This window comes from Pogoniulus pusillus, chromosome 22, assembly GCF_015220805.1.
Source record: "Pogoniulus pusillus isolate bPogPus1 chromosome 22, bPogPus1.pri, whole genome shotgun sequence".
NCBI classification, from domain to species: Eukaryota; Metazoa; Chordata; class Aves; order Piciformes; family Lybiidae; genus Pogoniulus; species Pogoniulus pusillus.
In genome coordinates, this window is record NC_087285.1 from 18,069,043 (window position 1) to 18,086,826 (window position 17,784).

Sequence of the window (17,784 nt, forward strand, 5' to 3'; positions counted from 1 at the left end):
GCTAAAGGGCAGCACGAGAGAATCAACTAGAGACTCGTTACTGTGTAGGCTAATGAGCTAATGAGTTCAGCAGGTGAGCAGGGAACACTTTCTGCTGGGTAGCACGCTGTTAGTATTCTAATTTTTTGGTGTTATTTTGACTTACTCTTTTTCCTGGCATGATGGTGGATTCTTAACGTCTCCCTTCAGCCTTTCTCCTGCATCTTGCCTAATGCCTGACATCCTCAGGAGTCCCCACAACCTCTCAAAGCCTTGCCACTTTTCACAGGGTAAAATATTACCCTGTTTAGTCCTAGATGGTTAAAAGCAGAGAGGTAAATCCTCATCTGTCTTTAAAGGAACGCAGCTGAAATAAAGGCATCTTTCTCTTCAGACTTGTGTTAGCACCACACCCCAGAGAATTTGGATCTGCAGAATATTAAAGCCTCCCTGACTTATTGCCTCTTTAAGGAGCATGTTGATTTTGTGTTTGCTCTGAGCTCCCTGTGTTACTGAAGTTAACCGGGACTGTTTCCATTTCTACTGGCAGAGAGTTGTTGCCTTTGGGGCCCTAACCCTATTAAAGGAAATGTAAACGTATAGATCTAAAATTCCCACTAGAGTTTTGGAGAGGAGCAGTGCACTTCCCCACGCTGCCTTCCTTGCAGCCACAGAAAGATTTCCACCCTCACCTTGCTAATATAGCAAAAAAAAATAAAGCCCATGCATTTCTGGCTTAGTAGGATTCCTATCACATGAGGGAAAAAAAAGCAAGCTTTATTTTCAGAGAAGAAAGGATAAGGCATGAGTGGAAACTGTGACTGTCACACAATAGACAGGTCTGGTCTCTCAAATCCCTTTGCTACCTGCTGCAGAGTGCACATTTTACTTCTTCACTCTCTTTTTTGCTCCTCACCAGCGAGTGTTTGGGTTTCTTTGCAGATAGATTTGCAGGTGTGATATTCCCTTTATTTCTCTTCTGATCATTTACTTTTGTTTTAATTGGGTCATATCAGGTTTTCTCCACGGGCACCACTCCCACAGCTCAGGATATATGAATTAAATACAATCATGCAAAGACTAAGTGCCCCGTGCCCTCTGGAGAGAACTGGACATACAAATCCAGTGGAAAGTGACTCCTGAAGCCTGATAGGCACTGCCAGTCTCTTGGCCGGGCTGCTTTCACCAAGTGACAGCATAGCCCTGTCAGTGTCCCTGCTGATTGTAGTGGCCCACGTTTGCCCAAGGCCCTCTGTGCCCACATCTGTGAAGGCAAACAGACAGTCCTGATCTGGAAGCCACAGGTAAGGAAATGGTTTGGCTTTTCTTTCTTGGGGACAACATGTGGGACAAGCTCTCGCTTTCTTTAGTTGTGACTGCAGAGCACCATCACCTAACCCTAGACTGTCTGTGGAGACACTGGGCACAGGAGCCTGGTGTCTCTCTCAGGACCCACTCCCTCCTATTTGGCAGGATTTCACCCATCAGCAATCTCCTTAGGGCTGGACCTGACTGTGTACAGCACTTGCCTCTCACTAAACAAACATGCACTTACTTGAAAGCTACAGCCCATCCCTGCCATAAACTCAGCATCCTTACTCTCAATTTGATCCAGCGTGAGCTGATGCTCTACGACTCCTCTGCCTGCATCACATCTTTTCCTATTACCAAACCCAAGGAGATGCTTTTCCTTGTAGTACCTATGTTGTATTAATCAGTCTGCATCTGACCATTAAATCCATCTTTCTGTTGGCTTAACTCACATTAAATAGTCATAGCAAGAAGCTCGAGATATGCAGGGGAGGAGGGGGGATCCTAAAGCATTTACAGGAGATTTCTGACACTGTGAAACTCAAAAGAAGTCTCCCTACATCACAGCAAGTACCTACTATTAAATTGTTGGGCTTATTTAGACTGTGGAAGTTTAATCATAAAAATTGCATTTTAATTGATTGCTGCTGGAATAATTACAGCAACACCTTTCCAAGAAACAGCGACCAATGTGTATTTATCAACAAAGGAGCTTCCTTTAAATTCAACATGCAATAATCCTTTAATTAAGCAAAATTTAGGTCCTCATTTGACAGCATTCGAACGTTTGCCTACTTCTTCCTGGCTCTGAGAGGTAATTTAAGAGATAAAAAGCAGCCTGCAGAAATCCTCTATCTATATATGTTAAGTATCCAAGAAAAAGAAGAAAAAGGAATACTTCATTTTATAGCTGATCTGGATCTAAGCTTGGTGCTATTGATAAGAACATAAGCACAGAGTGAGTGATTGCTACAAATCCCTCTCTAATTGGTGCTTGGAGGCCTTCATGAAATATGAACAGACTCCAAGCCATAAATGTTCATTTTCTAATATGCAGAACAGATTCAACTGTTGATATTTTAGCAGCACCCACAGCCTGTACTCAGTATGAGGACCCCACAGTAAGAGCAGCTGTGCATATGTGAAAGGAGAGAGAGAAATAATTCATTGGTTTTCAGTCTCTTTACAAGTTTTTGTGCAGCTGCTGAATCCTGCTGCTGTCCTATGCAGAGCTCTGTGACTCAGGTGTGCAGCTCCTGAATGTTCCCTCTCTGCGGTCCCACTCCTAAGCATGCAAAAACTGATGGCTGCATCAGCAGAGCTACAGGGCTTAGTGCTGAACTGAGGGTTTTAAGCCACTGGTCCTCCCTGCAAGCTGCCCTGAGTTTTGCAGGGACAGATTTCCCAAGCTGGTGACTCACCTCCTGTGAGTACCAACCAACAGGGCATGTCCCCCAGGTCACTGTTTGGGAAATTTGTCACTGAGCCATCGTTTTCCCTGAGCAGCAGGGGGAACCACCACTGTCTGCCTGACGCTTCCAGGCTCACCTGGGGACCCCAATCAGAGGCTAAAAGCACCACAAATCAAATAAAGCTGTGCAGCAGTGGCTGAAACAACTCACAGTCCCCAGGGAGCTGGGCTGTGCGCAGGACAGGGATGTGCGTTACATGTGCACAAATGGAGGCTGAGATGAAGAATGAGAGGAAACTATTCCTGGCACTACTTGCCTTGGGTAAGCAACCCCACAACCCTTTGCTGCCAAGAGGACACAGTGTTCATGCCTACTGCAGACCAGGAATTTTCAACACCCTCCTAAGCTTCAGGCCCCCTGTGTCCTTGTATTTGGCATGGAGCACCCTTCTTCCCACAGCTCTCAGTCTGATCTGCAGCATCAGCCCTGCCGTGTTGGGTCTGCACTGAGCACAGACACCGGCAGCAAAACCCAGCAAGGCAGTTTGCTAGTGGCTGTGTTGAGGCTGTGAAGCACTTTTCCAAACAAGGCTGAAGACAGAACCTGTGAACATTTCTTTAATGCTGCTCAGAAGGGTTTTTCTCTGCTAAGTCACTAAGCAAACCTCTCAGCTGTACCAGAGCACTGTTTTCACCCTTTGTAGTCTGCTGGCACTGCTATATACTTCTGCTGAAGGAAGGACTCTAAATTCACCTTTCTCCTAAACAATTGCCTTGGCCTTTGAAGAAATGGCACAAAACCATAAAGCCTCTTCAGTTAAGAGCCTTCAAAGCATCAGGTGTGTATTCTCATACCAGCAAGCCACAGCATGCACCCAGCTGCACACACAGAACCTCTTCATTACCATCTATTCTGTGGGATAGAATGGATTCAGGCAGATGTTTCAGCTGCTGAAATGTGATCACGGTTCAGTGATGAAACAACATTAGCATCAACCACACATGAATTATGAGGTTATCACACTTTGTATCCACTACCTTTGTTTGCTTTTTGTAGTGGTTATGGTCTGCTTGAAGTCACGACGCACTGATGTGTTGGTACTCTCAGGGCCCACAGGACCCTGTACATCCATGCTGCCCCACACAGTGATTCACAAGCACTATGTCATGAGAAAAGGTCCACCACTGACTGGAAGCATCTGAAATACAAAAGTTGTCACTGGTCTGTCACAGCAACAGCCCAGTGACAACAGCAGCCTCCTGATGTCTTACAGATTTATCACCTTCCTGGATATTACTGCTACCAATTCATAATCATCACTGGCACATCATTAATGGCTCTCTATCACTGTCTCCTGAGCACAAATGTGTACATCTCCTACTGGAAAGTCACTCACAGTCACACTAAAGCTTGCTCATCTCAACTGGTAAGCAGTCATATGTCAGAGGCAGACAGTGTCACAGATGATGCTGAGATGTTTTGCATACAATCTCCTTAGGGTGCTGTCATTCCACTACAATTTATCCCATCTCTTCAGCATCTTCACCCCACCAGCTACCCATAAAGGGTTTTTCTTCTGCTGTCTCCACTGATTGTTAGTTTATATTCACATATTGAATGTTGCTGCTTCAGGCTCTTGCCATAAGGACATTTAGCACATGAAGCCATACCCTAGCACAAGGCAGGATTTTGTCATGGGGCTGGGACTGCCTAGTTTTCCTCAGATGTTCTGCTGGAGACTGCAATAGGGGCCAAGATCAGGTTTACAGGGTCCAAACCTCCTTGAGTTAACCATCAGAGACACAGGTAATGCCAAGGAAACACTGTGTTCTCTATCTCCATGGGAACAAAACCTGGTACTTTTAACTGCTAGCATGGCCAGTCTTTTCTCAGAAGATAAGGACCTCTACGTGGGCAGGGGTTTTATTCCCTGTAAATAAACAAATCTTTCTATGGATATCTAATCCTGGCAATCAGGAAGGGAATTTGCTGGAAGATCAGGAAGGAAAACACATGGCAAAAGTTTCTCTTCGCTCCTAGAGTGCAAAACCAGGTCTCCTGACAGCCTGGTTTTTTGGTTGAGGTTTTTTTCCCCCCCCCAAGGGTACATGGAATAACACCTTCTTTTGAGCTCACAAAACAAATGCTGCCTTCCAGAGTCTGGAAAAACTTAGGAAGTTTTTAATTATAAGAAAAGAAAAATGAGGACAAGTGAGGTTGGACTGCGCAGAGTGCTCTGCTGGTCTGATCTAGGACAATGTGCCCTACATAGAACTCAAATATAACATCCTTTGGGAGGTTGTCTTGCTTCCATTCAGCTTTTCTGAGACCACCCCCACCCCCGTGGTACTAATGACAGATTTCTGAAGCACAACTAGTATCATGGGCTTGCTATCAATGTTAATTGTGAAAGCTGTAAACAAACCCATTAGTGGCAGGCATAGAGAGGAAGGGGAAATTCTGTGCAGATGGAGGATTTATTCTAGTGATATTCTTGCAGTTTCTGCTTTCTTCCTGCTACCAGCACTGAAATAGCTCATCCCCAGCCACAGTCAGCAACTCTACCCCAGGTGGGTGATGGTTTCCCTTGATAAATACACGGTCTGTCCTTTTTCTTCTATTTGTCTCATTTTCCTGCCAAGGAAGTGCCACTGGATTGAGCTGAAATAGTTGCTCTTCTTTGAGGGAAGCCTCGTAAGTGACAAATAGAGGGATATTAAGGAAAATTGAAAATCTTTTGATGTGTCATTAGGCACTCAAGTGAAAGTGTGGCCAAAATGTTACCTGTCTCTTCTGTGTCACACCAACCAAGAAATTCCTGCAATTTTGTCGTTGTAAAGTCCTCCAAGAGAAAAAAAAACAACCTTTTTTTTTAATTCCAACTTCAGAAAGCTCTTATTAAATTCTCTTCCTGTGCATTCCTGGTTCTTTCTTTTTTTTTTTTTCCAGGAAAGCATTTTCCCCTTTCTCTGTATTTCTTAGCAGAGAGAACAGTTTGTGTCCACCTCTACCCTACTCTCCACATGACTAAACTGCAGAGAGGATGTCTCAGTGGATCAAAAAAAAACCAAAACAACCCACTACAGACTTGACCCAACAGCAATCCAACAGGCTTCCAAAGGGAAGGGTTCCTCTAGTCACTCCTGGCAGCCCTCATGCACAGACAGATGCTCACAGAGTGGGAGCAACGCCTGACACCAGGTCAGAAAGGGAAATTGTTCGTGTGCCGCATCCCAACGGCATGAGCCCTCAGTGCACAGCACCACGCTACTTGCTGCAAGGAGAGCAAATGCTGCACCAGCCCCTGATGCAATCACAAGGCTGTGTTATGAGGTTTGCTTTCCTCTGCTTCCTTCCTGGTCTTATTTGTCACTGCTAATCTTGGCCTTACCTTGCAAACTAGTTCTTTCTATTCCCAACTCTATCATACCACATCACCAGAACAGCACAACTAACGCAGTCCCCTTTGGCAGGGTGCAGCTACGCTCCAAGATTGAGTCTGTGGTGAGAATTCACTCTTTAATATTTGTTTATAGAGCCAATGATTTTGTTGGTTCTGGAAACTAGAACCCTCTTACCTGTCTGTCATTATTAGGCATGGCTCTTATTGCAGAGCTGGACTCTGCTTGAAGCCAGCTGCTGTTCCCGCTAAGTCTTTTTTAAATGACAAGGACAGATGACAAAACTGAGGCTGAAGAAGTTGTTCACACTAAACAGAGCCTTCTGTGCATCCCGTGGGTGGGAAAGGGTGTCTCTGTTGTACATCATGACTAGAGGAAGTACAGGAACAAAAACTCAACAGAAGGAGTCCGGCAGAGGTTAGAGAAACAAGGAGAAACATAGCGTTGGAGGTTTTCTACCACTTTGGAAGCAATGTAAGAGAAAATGCAAGACATGCTGAGAAACTGCAGCACTGCCTTGCTCCTATGTCTTAGTGCAAACCAAAATGATTCAGAAAACCTTTGCTTGTGTGGTTTTGCATGGACTCTAAAGGCAGGTCGCATGTTTGGAGCAAGATGTCGCATTACAGATGGATTTCAAACACACACACACACAAAAAGAATCCCAGTGAGGAAGAAAGGAGCCAAAGTAAGAGAAAGCATGGCAAATGCCACTACTTACAGGTGTATGTCATCTCAAAGCTGTCACTAATGTTCACAATGTCGATCTGGGGAAGCAGTTTTGGGGGTTCTGTGAGTTGAGACAATGCAAACCTGAAAGCGGCATGTTCCTGGGACTGTTGATTAGGAAATAATCCCCCTGGGGAGAAAAAAAAGCAACAAGAACAAAGGTTTTAAGAACACCTTTACTAGCAATCTCTTCAATCCAAAATATTCCTGCAAGCAGAGGCTAGAGCTTCCCAGTCCAGAGACTACTTTCACACTCCAAAACCCTCAAGCATGCAAGACCCGGGAGGGTTTCATGCCTGCTGCAGACACATTGGGAACAGAAAACCTTTCCAACCTGTGCATTATGTAACATCTGGATCACATATAAGAGCCTTGGTGTATCTCTGGGCCCAGCAGCCTGCAGGTTTGAAGTGAACCAACCTTCTCACCCCCCAGGGTGAGGGAAAGAAATGTAAGCAATGCCAAAGCTACCATTATAAAGCAGCAATGGCAGTTTCCCCCTTCTTCTCATTTGAAATTAGGCTCAGTTTAAATCTTGATGACTAAGAGAAGGAGTTTGCTCCAGAATGGAGCAGGGGTTCTTCCTCCACGCTATGGGACTCTGGGCAGACTGGCTGAGTCTGGCCCCACAGGCACAGCACTGGGTGAATGGGCTGCAAGAGTCAGGGCAATGTGAGACACATGGCTGAGCAGCTGCTGCTACTGTAAGTGTGATACATGGAAATGATAGTGACCAAAATCAAAGAGGGCAGGAAATCAAAGGCTCAAGCCTCAAACGGATCAATCTGAGCAGAAGCACAAACAAGTCCAGACTCCCAGAGAGATGTAAATAGAATAGGCTTCTGGGATGAGACTGAATCTTTCTACTTCCTTTCTCCTTCCACAGACCTGGAACAAAGTGATGTGATAACCTGTCCCTAGGAAAAGTTTCCTGCTGCTCCCCCAGCAGGAAACTTGGCTTGCAGCAGATCCCTTCACAGCCTCCAGAAAGATGATTAAGTTCAGACCATCTTGTAATCTCTATGCATTTTAAGGGAGCACTGCCATTGGCATCTTACGAGGGGGGAAGCAAAGCACTTAGCAACAAGGTGGAATTAAAATGAAGAAGCAGAGAGTATCAATGCCCACCCATCCAGGGCTTGGGGAAGAAACAAATGCACAAGGACCTGCTGTCAAGAGAACTTTGCACGCATCTAGTACAGAGGGAATCTCCTTGGTGTGTGGAAAGGGCTATTTCGGTACAAATATCCCCCCTCCTCCATTCCTCCCACCCCTAGCCTAATCATGGGTGTCAGAGGAGTAAGATGCTAGCAGCCAAATTAAGGGATTATACATGTTGGTGGAAAGGGAAAAAAAAATCTGTGAAGTTGCAAAAAATTGGGGTAAAGGGGAGGCAGGAAGGGAGGGGGAAATAAAAGGATGCAGCATCAAGAGCAATAAAAGCACTGATTGTGCAGCTGGACTCAGGCAGGAGTTGCCTGAACTTGGTGGATAAGCAATTGATTGGCATTGTAAGGTAAAGGGAGATAGGAATGAAAACCAGCACGCAAGGGAAGAGAATTTGGGGCTAGGTGAAAAAAACATCATCAATAAAGATTAATGGGAGAGTAATAATAAACCTGGGGAGGAAGAGAGGGAGGGAGAGGAGCGCTGAGAAGTTACAGGAAGGGAGAAAGGAATCAAACAGGCACTGCTGGTGCGCAGGGGAAGCAAGTAGCACGAAATGAAGAGAGACTTCAATGCAAAATCTTCCTCCAATAGCTCTGCCCTTATTCTTTAGCAACAACAACAGAGAGCGCCTGTTTGTTACCTCTCGTCCCAGTTACCTACAGATGAGAGCATCCTCACAAAAATGTACCATGCAACCTCTGGGTTTGCAAATACAGCAGCGCAGAATGGCAGCTCAGGCATCTCTCAGAGCAAGAAACATGATTTTTTGTTGTGCTTCCTCCATTTCAGAGCCACTTTTCTCCCTCTACGCTGGTGTGTGTGTACAGGCATTTATCCCCAATCTTCCCCTCCCCCCAAAGCCAAATTGACACATCTCTGCTCTTGCAGAGCTGGAACCAACACACAAATCCAACCCTGGCTATTCACCCCCTCTCTTTTTGACACATGCAAACACATTTTGCCTTTCCAAACATACAAACAGGTCAGTTTCCTCCCACCACCTCCTCTCCATCCCAAAACACTTGCTAGGGAATAACCCTCCCAAACAGCCCCCGAGCTCCCCACTCACCTATCTGGATATTGTTGGGGAAATTGGCCCCTAACACCGCCCCTAGGAAACTGGTGCAGAAGAAGGCAAAAATGTGCTGCATATTCCCTTTTGCATTGGCGAAAAAGAAGCCCAGCTCCGAGCATAGGTTTGATTTTTGCCCGCTCTGCTCTCTTTAGCCGCCTCTCTCGCCTCCCCTCCGCTGCGCCTTCAGAGCTGCGCGTCCCCCTCGCTCGGAATCCAGCGCTCAGACTGCTGCTCAGCACCGCCTGGCAGCGGGATTAACTGAGCCCCGGGAGAGAGAAGGGAAGAAAGAAAGAGAGCGAGCTTGCCCGCTCCTCAGCCTCAGCCCTCCCCCGCCACACACACACACACGCACAGGCGCGCACCAAGGCGCTGCCACACGGCTCTTTCCCTTTCTCCCATTTGGAGCTCAAGAGCTGGCTCCAGCATCCCATCCTGCCTAGTCCCGGCTATTCTCCCCACCAGAGGTCCTGGTTTAGATCTCTAAGGGCAAATCCCACCTATCCTTAAATTGCCGGCTTTCCCCCTCAACTTCTCTTGGCAGGAGCTAGAAGGAACCTGTATATCAGTAGGTGGCAAACTCCTCTAGAGAAAGGGCTTAAACGCTTCTGCCTTTGATCCATCGCTCCCCAGCCCGGGCTCTCACCCCTGGGTCCAGGAGTTGGATCAGTCTCTACAGCCTGGCTCATTAGGATAACAAAGCGAGTTATGTCCTGCAAAAGTGCCTTGGAAGGAAGGATTTCAGAACAGCAGACAAGAGACCCTAAAGGACGAGAAAAGCAACCTCTCCACCACCACATTTCTGGGTGGTTTTTTATCCTGCTCACCATTAACCTACTAGGCTTTTCACCCCTGTGCTTGATGTAGAGGAAGCTGTGGTGCTTGATGTAGAGGAATCTGTGCTGACCAGCACCAGAAGATAGGGCAGGCTTCTGAAATCAGGGGGTTATTTTAGCCTGGATCACCACAGAAACTGTTCTGAGTCTGTTCTAGTGAGGCTGGAGCTTTTCTGACCACAAGCAGCCTTTCTGAAAAACAAAGGGGGGGGGGGGAGGGGGGGGTGTCTGTGTGTGGAAATCAATAAAAGAAGCAATGAAGAAAAGCAGCTTCTATGAACAACCTGAGATTTAGAACTAATTGAGGAAGAGCTGCTGTGAACAGAGCCATAGCCTTCTCAGGAAGGAGGGAAATTTTACCCATTCCTTTCTGAAATACAGGAAGTCTCAACCCAAAATTGGGGGCTCTTGTGCCAGAATCTGAATACTCACATTCAAGCACAGAGTTTATGCCACCAGTGTTTGCAGCCTTAATACACCCAAGGGATAAAGAGCAGAAAGGAAGTAGAAAAAAGGATGTTTGAGGCACACGAGATAGGATCCAGAAGCACCATGTCCTGGTTTGGTACAGGATGCCTTGCCCTGGTCCTCATCCACATCTCCAAAAGCACACGGTGAGATTAGAAGAGAATCAAAGAATGGTGACTAATGTTCAAAGGTCAGGAATTTATCCTTCATAAGAAGCTGTTGAACAGATAAGAACTTTATAGAGTGGAACTGAAAAGGGAAGTAACTAAAGCTTGTGAAATCTGCTGTAGCACAGAGACATTCTCTGTTAGCCACAGGGTCCAGGTATGACACAACTTCACGGTGCAAGGACAACACAACTCTTTGTATCTTTAAAAGAGAGACAATATTTTTGTTGGCAGTTCCTCTACTTCAGAGGTTTACTACAGGTTTGCTTCCCTATACAGCCTTTCCCACTAGATGAAACAGAGTCCATGAGAGAGCAGCACCATATGTGGTCACACATTATCTCCACAGCTGAATGTGACAATGACTGGAAAATCAGCTCAGCACAGGTTCTGGGTAAATAAGAATGGATCATGGGTTTTGCACAGGTCTTCATTCCATCCCTGCAAATAAGAATTTGGTTCCCTTAACCTCTTCCTAGAGAGTCTTATGGATTCCACTGTGACTCCTGGGATAAGAAAATGCTTAAATTCCCACATAATTGAGTCTCAGCACCATACTCTAACACCTAACATTAGAGAGGAGTTGCAGTGACGCCTGCAACTTTGTGGCCTCTTACAAGGACAATATGCAAAGCTGAACTACAAAAAAAACCCAGAGCCTAGAAGACTTACATCTTCTTTAGGCCAAGGAATAAGTTGCCCTTCTAGGACAGATTGCTTTTCTCCCCTAAGCCATCCTTGACCAGTGCCATGCCTCTTGGTACCAGAGAAAGCAGGTTCGTTAGAGCAATTGTTTGTTCGCTCAGCAGTCAGCTACAGGTGGCTAAAGGCTGCTCCTACCCTGTCTCACTGCCTGGTTGATTGGCATCCCAGGGTCATATTCAAGCATAACAAATTTACATCTGCAGTTGATAGGTAGTACCTCCATCAGCCTTCCATTTCACTCCTTGTATAATTTAAGCAATACTGATTTGAGGCTAAAATAACCTACTGATAGATTTTATGGGTTCTTGCTTCCCATCCAGAATTTAATAGAAACAGCTGCATTTATAACCTGAAGAAAGGCACTGAAGGATAACCAATGCAACAGAAAGGTGCTAGCACATTTTCAAAACTCCCAAACAGGCAATCTGACAATAATTATAGGAGCCACAACAATAAAATATTGTAACAGTTAGCAGGAAGCTTGTCCTATCAATTAATGATACTGCTTTTGCCACCAAACCTCCCAAAGTGCAGGGGCCTTAACAAGGAGAACCTCATCACAGTGTAACAAGACAAGTTGTAATAAGATGGCTATTTTTAGGGAGTATTCATTCCCATTTTCCTACAGATAACAGCATTTTATTCAGTTTCCCAGCACAAGTTTGTTAGGAATTAACTCTCACTGCTCTAAAGGTTCATTAAAAGAACACCAAAGCAATAGAGCTTCTGAACTTCAACTGTGCACCAGACTACATCTCGGGAAACTGATGAAACTCTGATGTCACAAAAGTGGTCACAAGAGAAAGATAGATCAATAGATCAATACACCAGTCTTCTAAGAGAATAATTGAATTGTCTGAATTCCAGTTCCAATTAAATTATCTGAGTTACTAAGAAACAATGGAAGGAACTTATTTCTCGCTTCAGATAACAAATAAAATCATTCACCACAGCGTAAAGTATACTGAACAGTGCCATCTTAATCAGGGGCAACGAAAGCTATCAAGGAGTGGAGTTTTGAAGACCTGATTTTTGCCTCAAAAGGTTCCTAAGACACAGGTGGGACAGGCAGGCAGGCATCTGGTGGTGATCAGAACACATCAAATGAGATGTTTTTGGATTTCACCATGCAATTGAGTGTGAAGAATTAGGGAAACATATGTCTTTAAAAACATGCTGTCCAATGGGATGTAGGAAATGCTGTGAAGGAATTTTAAGAGTGTAGCTCTTAGTTTACTTAAGATCATTGAATCATAGATCAACCAGGTTGGAAGAGACATGGTTGATCATCCAGTCCAACCTAGCACCCAGCCCTATCCAGTCAACTTAGACCATGGCATAAAGTGCCTCATCCAGGCTTTGCTTCAAGACCTCCAGGGACAGTGACTCCACCACCTCCCTGGGCAGCCCATTCCAATGGCAATCATTCTCTCTGCCAACAATTTCCTTCTAACATCCAGTCTATACCTCCCCTGGCACAATTTGAGACTGTGTCCCCTTGTTCTGTTGTTGGTTGCCTGGCAGAAAAGACCAACCCCACCTGGCTACAGCCTCCCCTCAGGTTGTAGCCTTGGTTGGTTGGTTGTTTTTTTAATGCATATTTGCATGTGGTTGCTTTGGGAGTTATTTACCCCATGCCAGAATTCAGCCTTTCAGAACTGTGCAGCAGTGACCTAGCAGTTAACCAGCAGAGGAAACATTCCAGGTGGGACATTGGTTTTGTAGGTGTTTGTAGGAAGAAATGAAGAGGTCACCCCTGAGCCTCCTCTTCTGCAAGCTAAACAACCCCAGCTCCCTCAGCCTCTCCTGATAGGGCTTATGTTCCAGGCCTCTCATTTGAAAATGAGAATAAGAAAATGAATGCATCAGAGTTACTGTTCCTATTGTGCTCTGCATGGAGCTGACCTTGCTGTGCTGGGTGAGAACCTTTGTTCTCACTCATTTCTACTCGTAGTTCTTGCACACCAGACAATTTTGTCTCCAGGGTGGCTGTCTGTCACCTTCCTTGCTGCTCTGCTTTGCATGACATGAAGCTGTCCACACGAGCAGAATGGTTTTGCCTTCACTATCAGAGCTTTTGTTTCCAGGATAGGAAATAAGTGGTTGTTGCAGGAGATATATTTCTGTACCAGAAGCCTTGGAAAAACAAAGGACTCATTCACATGCAGAAGCCTCCAGCACTGAAAAATGAGGAAATCAACAGAACTCGGCATCCATCCGAACTCCCAGCAGAATTATTTCCCCCAGTGCCCACTGTGTTTTACATGATGCTCCTGAAAGTCTTCAAAGAGGCTATTGAAATACTACTATTTCTGAAAGTCCTTTTATTTTCTAGCTGGACAATCTCTATAGGAGGTTTTTGATAAAGAGCAAAATGTAATTATAGTGATTAATTTAAATAAGCACCAAACAGCACAGACTCTCGTATGGGCTTCACAAAGCCTTGGCATAAATGAATGCTAATGGAGTCACACACATTTCTCTCCCTGCCTTGTTCACCTCAATTTTGTTATCTTGGATAATATACCTCTCAAGGAATGATTTTAGAACAGGTGGCTGAGAGAAGAGACTCCAGAAATTGAAAACGAGGAAGTTCTACAAGTGATCAGAAGAGGAAAAGGGTGAGGCAAGTCCCTCCATTCACAGCACCAACGTAGGGAGAAGCGCGTGTGCAGATAGCCCTCGGCACACCTACACCCAGCAAACATATGCGCAGTCACTGGTGTCACCCACGCAGAAGTGACACTGAGAGACACGGTGCAGAAAGCGTACATGTGCTGTATGGGCACACACACACTGGCAGGATCACCCAGGCAGGAACGGGTGGCACAGCTCAAGGGTGTTTGCTGAGACACGGAGCTGCTGCGAAGGGGTTGAGTGGCTCTGCAGCCCGTTGCACCCCTGTTGTGTCTCCTAAAGCAGGTTAGAGCCCAAACAAGGATTTCAGACCTGCAGGGAGTCAAACCTTTAGCCCTTCACTCATCCACACTCACAAAAATCCTACTGAAGTAAAACCAGGGGGATTTCAGGCTCTTTGTGGTCACCTCCATATGTGCCTACATAGCTTATTTTACATCAGACACTTAGAATCATAGAATCAAACAGGTGGGAAGAGACCTCCAAGATCATCCAGTCGAACTTAGCACCCAGCCCTAGCCAGTCACACAGACCATGGCACTAAGTGCCTCAGCCAGGCTTTGCTTCAACATCTCCAGGAACAGCATCTCTACCACCTCCCTGGGCAGCCCATTCCAATGCCAATCACTCTCTCTGACAACAACTTCCTCCTAACATCCAGCCTATACTTCCCCCGGCACAACTTGAGACTGTGTCCCCTTGTTCTATTGCTGGTTGCCTGGGAGAAGAGGCCACCCCCCACATGGCTACAATGCCCCTTCAGGGAGTTGTAGACAGCATCTTTTTAACATGAAAGGTATTATTTACACCACTGAAAAACAACCTCTCCAAACTGTACTTCCCAACTCATTTTTAGCAGGATCTCCTTTATAAAAACAGCCTCAGTGATGTTTGGTACCAGGCAGAAAAAATGGCCCCCTTTCAACGTGCCTGAGGTGGACCCTCTCTACTTTCCAGGGCAGCTGGAGTTATCAAATAAAAAGCTTTGCTATCCCAGAAGCAACTCAAGAGAGGTTAAAGGAAACATGAGCTTTGTCCTTTCCCAGTGTGCAATAAAATGTGAAGATGTGGTACAGGAACAATACTTGAGATGAAGATATCTCTAAGCAGGTCCTGACTGATGTTAAACATCTGGGGGGGGAGGTGATGTTTTAAGGTCACCAGTTATTGTTTCTTAATATACTGACTGCTGATGGGGGAAGCCTGATACAAACCGAAACAAGGGAAAATCAGCTTTATCCACAAGCTGCACAAGAATGTGCTTCTGTTGTCATCCTGATTGGCTTATTACCATATTTATAAGAAATGACTTCTTACTCACTGTGGGATAATTAAGTAAGTAAATGGACTGGAAGATAAACCCGTCACTCAGAGTGTCACTGCAAACACTGCGTGCCCTTCGGTTGGAAACTCATGAGCAGCAGCTGGCAAATGGATGCCTCTTGTTTCAGAGCACCCCTGGGACACGATCAGCCTTGTGAGGACTGTGGGCTCTCACAAGCTGGGCTTTGCTACTGCCCAGCACGGATGGATGGGGAGCCATAGGCACAGGAGGGACAGGAGCTTCCCTGAAGTCAGGTAAGGATGTAACCTGTGTGCTCAGTCCAAGCTGAATACAAGCATCATATGCTGCAAATTCAGATCTGCAACTGTATTGTTTCTCATTGTGCAGCTGACCTGTTGGCAATGGGCTTGCTTCCATCCCATGGGTCTGACATGCTCAGCTAGGGACAGTTCACACAAGCAGCAGCGCAAACAGCCCTTTGCTGAGTCAATGTCTACATGAATCAATTCAAGAGAGCTGTTGAGATACTGGAACGTGTCCAGAGAAGGGTGATGAAGCTGGTGAGAGGCCTGGAACACAACCTTGTGAGGTAGCTGGGGGTGTGCAGCCTGGAGAAGAGGAGGCTCAGGGCAGACCTCATTGCTGTCTACAACTACCTGAAGGAAGGTTGTAGCCAGGAGGGGGTTGGTCTCTTCTGCCAGGCAACCAGCAACAGAACAAGGGTACTCAGTCTCAAGTTGTTCCAGGGGAGGTCTAGTCTGGATGTCAGGAGGAAGTTGAAGTTGTTGCCAGAGAGAGCGACTGGCATTGGAATGGGCTGCCCAAGGAGTGGAGTCGCCATCCCTGAAGGTGTTGAGAAAAACCTGTATGAGGCACTTGGTGTAGTTGATTGGACAGAGCTGGGTGCTAGATTGGACTGAATGATCTTGGAGGTCTCTTCTGACCTGGTTGATTCTATGATTCTATGACCACTCATTGAAACACTACAACTCTCTCTGAGATGAATCCCAACTGACCCCTTTACTGACTCCCCTGAAGAAAGACTTTATCATTTCCAAACCCCTTCCTCCTGCAGGGAGGGCTACCAGTACTAATTATTCCCCCCTTATGAATGGTTGATTTATAACTACTTATAGAAACACTCTGTGCCCTACTCTCAGTTTACGCTCTTCGCTGAGTCACAAACATAAATCAGAGTTGTGGGTGGATCCCTGTTTGTTATTAAAGCACCTTATGTTTCTCTAAGCCTCACCAGAGGAAGCAGAAATTACTGGTAACACATTAAAGTTACAGTAGGTCTGTTGTTGTCTGAGGATATAATACACCCCCCCAGATCGTTGTCACAGATTGTGCTGTTGTCTTATTTTCTGGTTGAATAAAAACCCAAATAAATAACAAGTTTTTTTTCTAAAAAGAAGAGTTGAAAATACATGGTAAGAGGATTATTTACTGTGAAAAGCCTGACACAGGGGATGCAACCTAAATCAGAAAGCCTGCTTATCAATAGTTCAATCAAATGTTCGTATGCATGACAAAGTTGTCTTTCAATCCAAGTCCCCAAAACATTGTGAATGCTCCAGTTGAAGTCAAGCAATGACTGAGGTGATTATGCAGTTTAATATTGATACATGAATCAACCCTCATTTTTAATCCCTGGCATCAAACCCAAGACAAGCAGAAAACAAACGTGAATTGAGGAAGATAAAAGGATGCTGATTTAGGAAGGGAAAAAAACCCAAAGAGCAGCAGCAGCAGCAGCAGCAGCAGCAGCAATTGCTGCGATTCAAACAGCCTTGCAAAGATCCCATCATTACCATCTGGCTCAGCATCTCCCAGGCTGCTCTGCTAACACACGAGATAAACAAACGCGTGGGCTGTGCTTTAGGGTGGCTGATCTTGGCCTTTCTAATAGTCAGAGGAATCACAGTTTTGAATTGGAGTAACTGAGTCAAGAAAAGAAGTATCAATTTCCAGCCCTTACATCACATCCTACTGTGGCAGGCTGCCTGCTGCCAGCTGGGAAGGGGGAAGTCTGTGCACAATAAAGACTACCTGAAGAATCGCCAGGATTATCAATGCCTTTCTGGCAATACAGGTACTGACGTCACTTCTCCTCACTCCTTAATTGCTACTCATGCTTTATCCAGAAGAGAAACAGGAATTGCTATGTTGGATCCAATCACTCATCACACAAGCTCCCACCCTGTCTCAGTGTCATTCGCGGTGTGGTGTATTGCACACTAGCAGCCTGCAAGTATTAAATGGGTTGGCTTTCAATAGGGATAGTAACTGACTGGAGACAGAATCATAGAATCAACCAGGTTGGAAGAGACCTCCAACATCATCCAGTCCAACCTAGCACCCAGCTCTATCCAGTCAACTAGACCATGGCACTAAGTGCCTCATTCAGTCTTTTCTTGAACACCTCCAGGGACAGTGCCTCAACCACCTCCCTGGGCAGCCCATTCCAATGCCAATCACTCTCTCTGGGAAGAACTTCCTCCTAACATCCAGCCTATACCTACCCCAGCACAACTTGAAACTGTGTCCCCTTGTTCTATTGCTGCTTGCCTGGCAGAAGAGGCCACCCCTCACCTGGCTACACCTGTGAA

General features: G+C 45.7%; 1 protein-coding gene across 2 annotated transcripts in view; it reads right to left on the reverse strand.

The window, feature by feature from the left end:
* The window catches only part of GRIA1 (glutamate ionotropic receptor AMPA type subunit 1), a 156,721-nt gene extending 147,332 nt beyond the window's left edge, over positions 1-9,389 (reverse strand). The window contains exons 1-2 of one of the 2 annotated variants that reach the window (XM_064162021.1): positions 9,072-9,389; positions 6,825-6,962 (exon numbers count right to left, since the gene is read on the reverse strand). In XM_064162021.1, the coding sequence (XP_064018091.1) occupies positions 6,825-6,962; positions 9,072-9,153 (220 nt within the window). In that variant the 5' untranslated portion in view covers positions 9,154-9,389. The remainder of the gene's footprint in view (positions 1-6,824; positions 6,963-9,071) is intronic. The other variant, XM_064162020.1, reaches the window with a different exon arrangement.
* Positions 9,390-17,784: the final 8,395 nt, after the last annotated feature.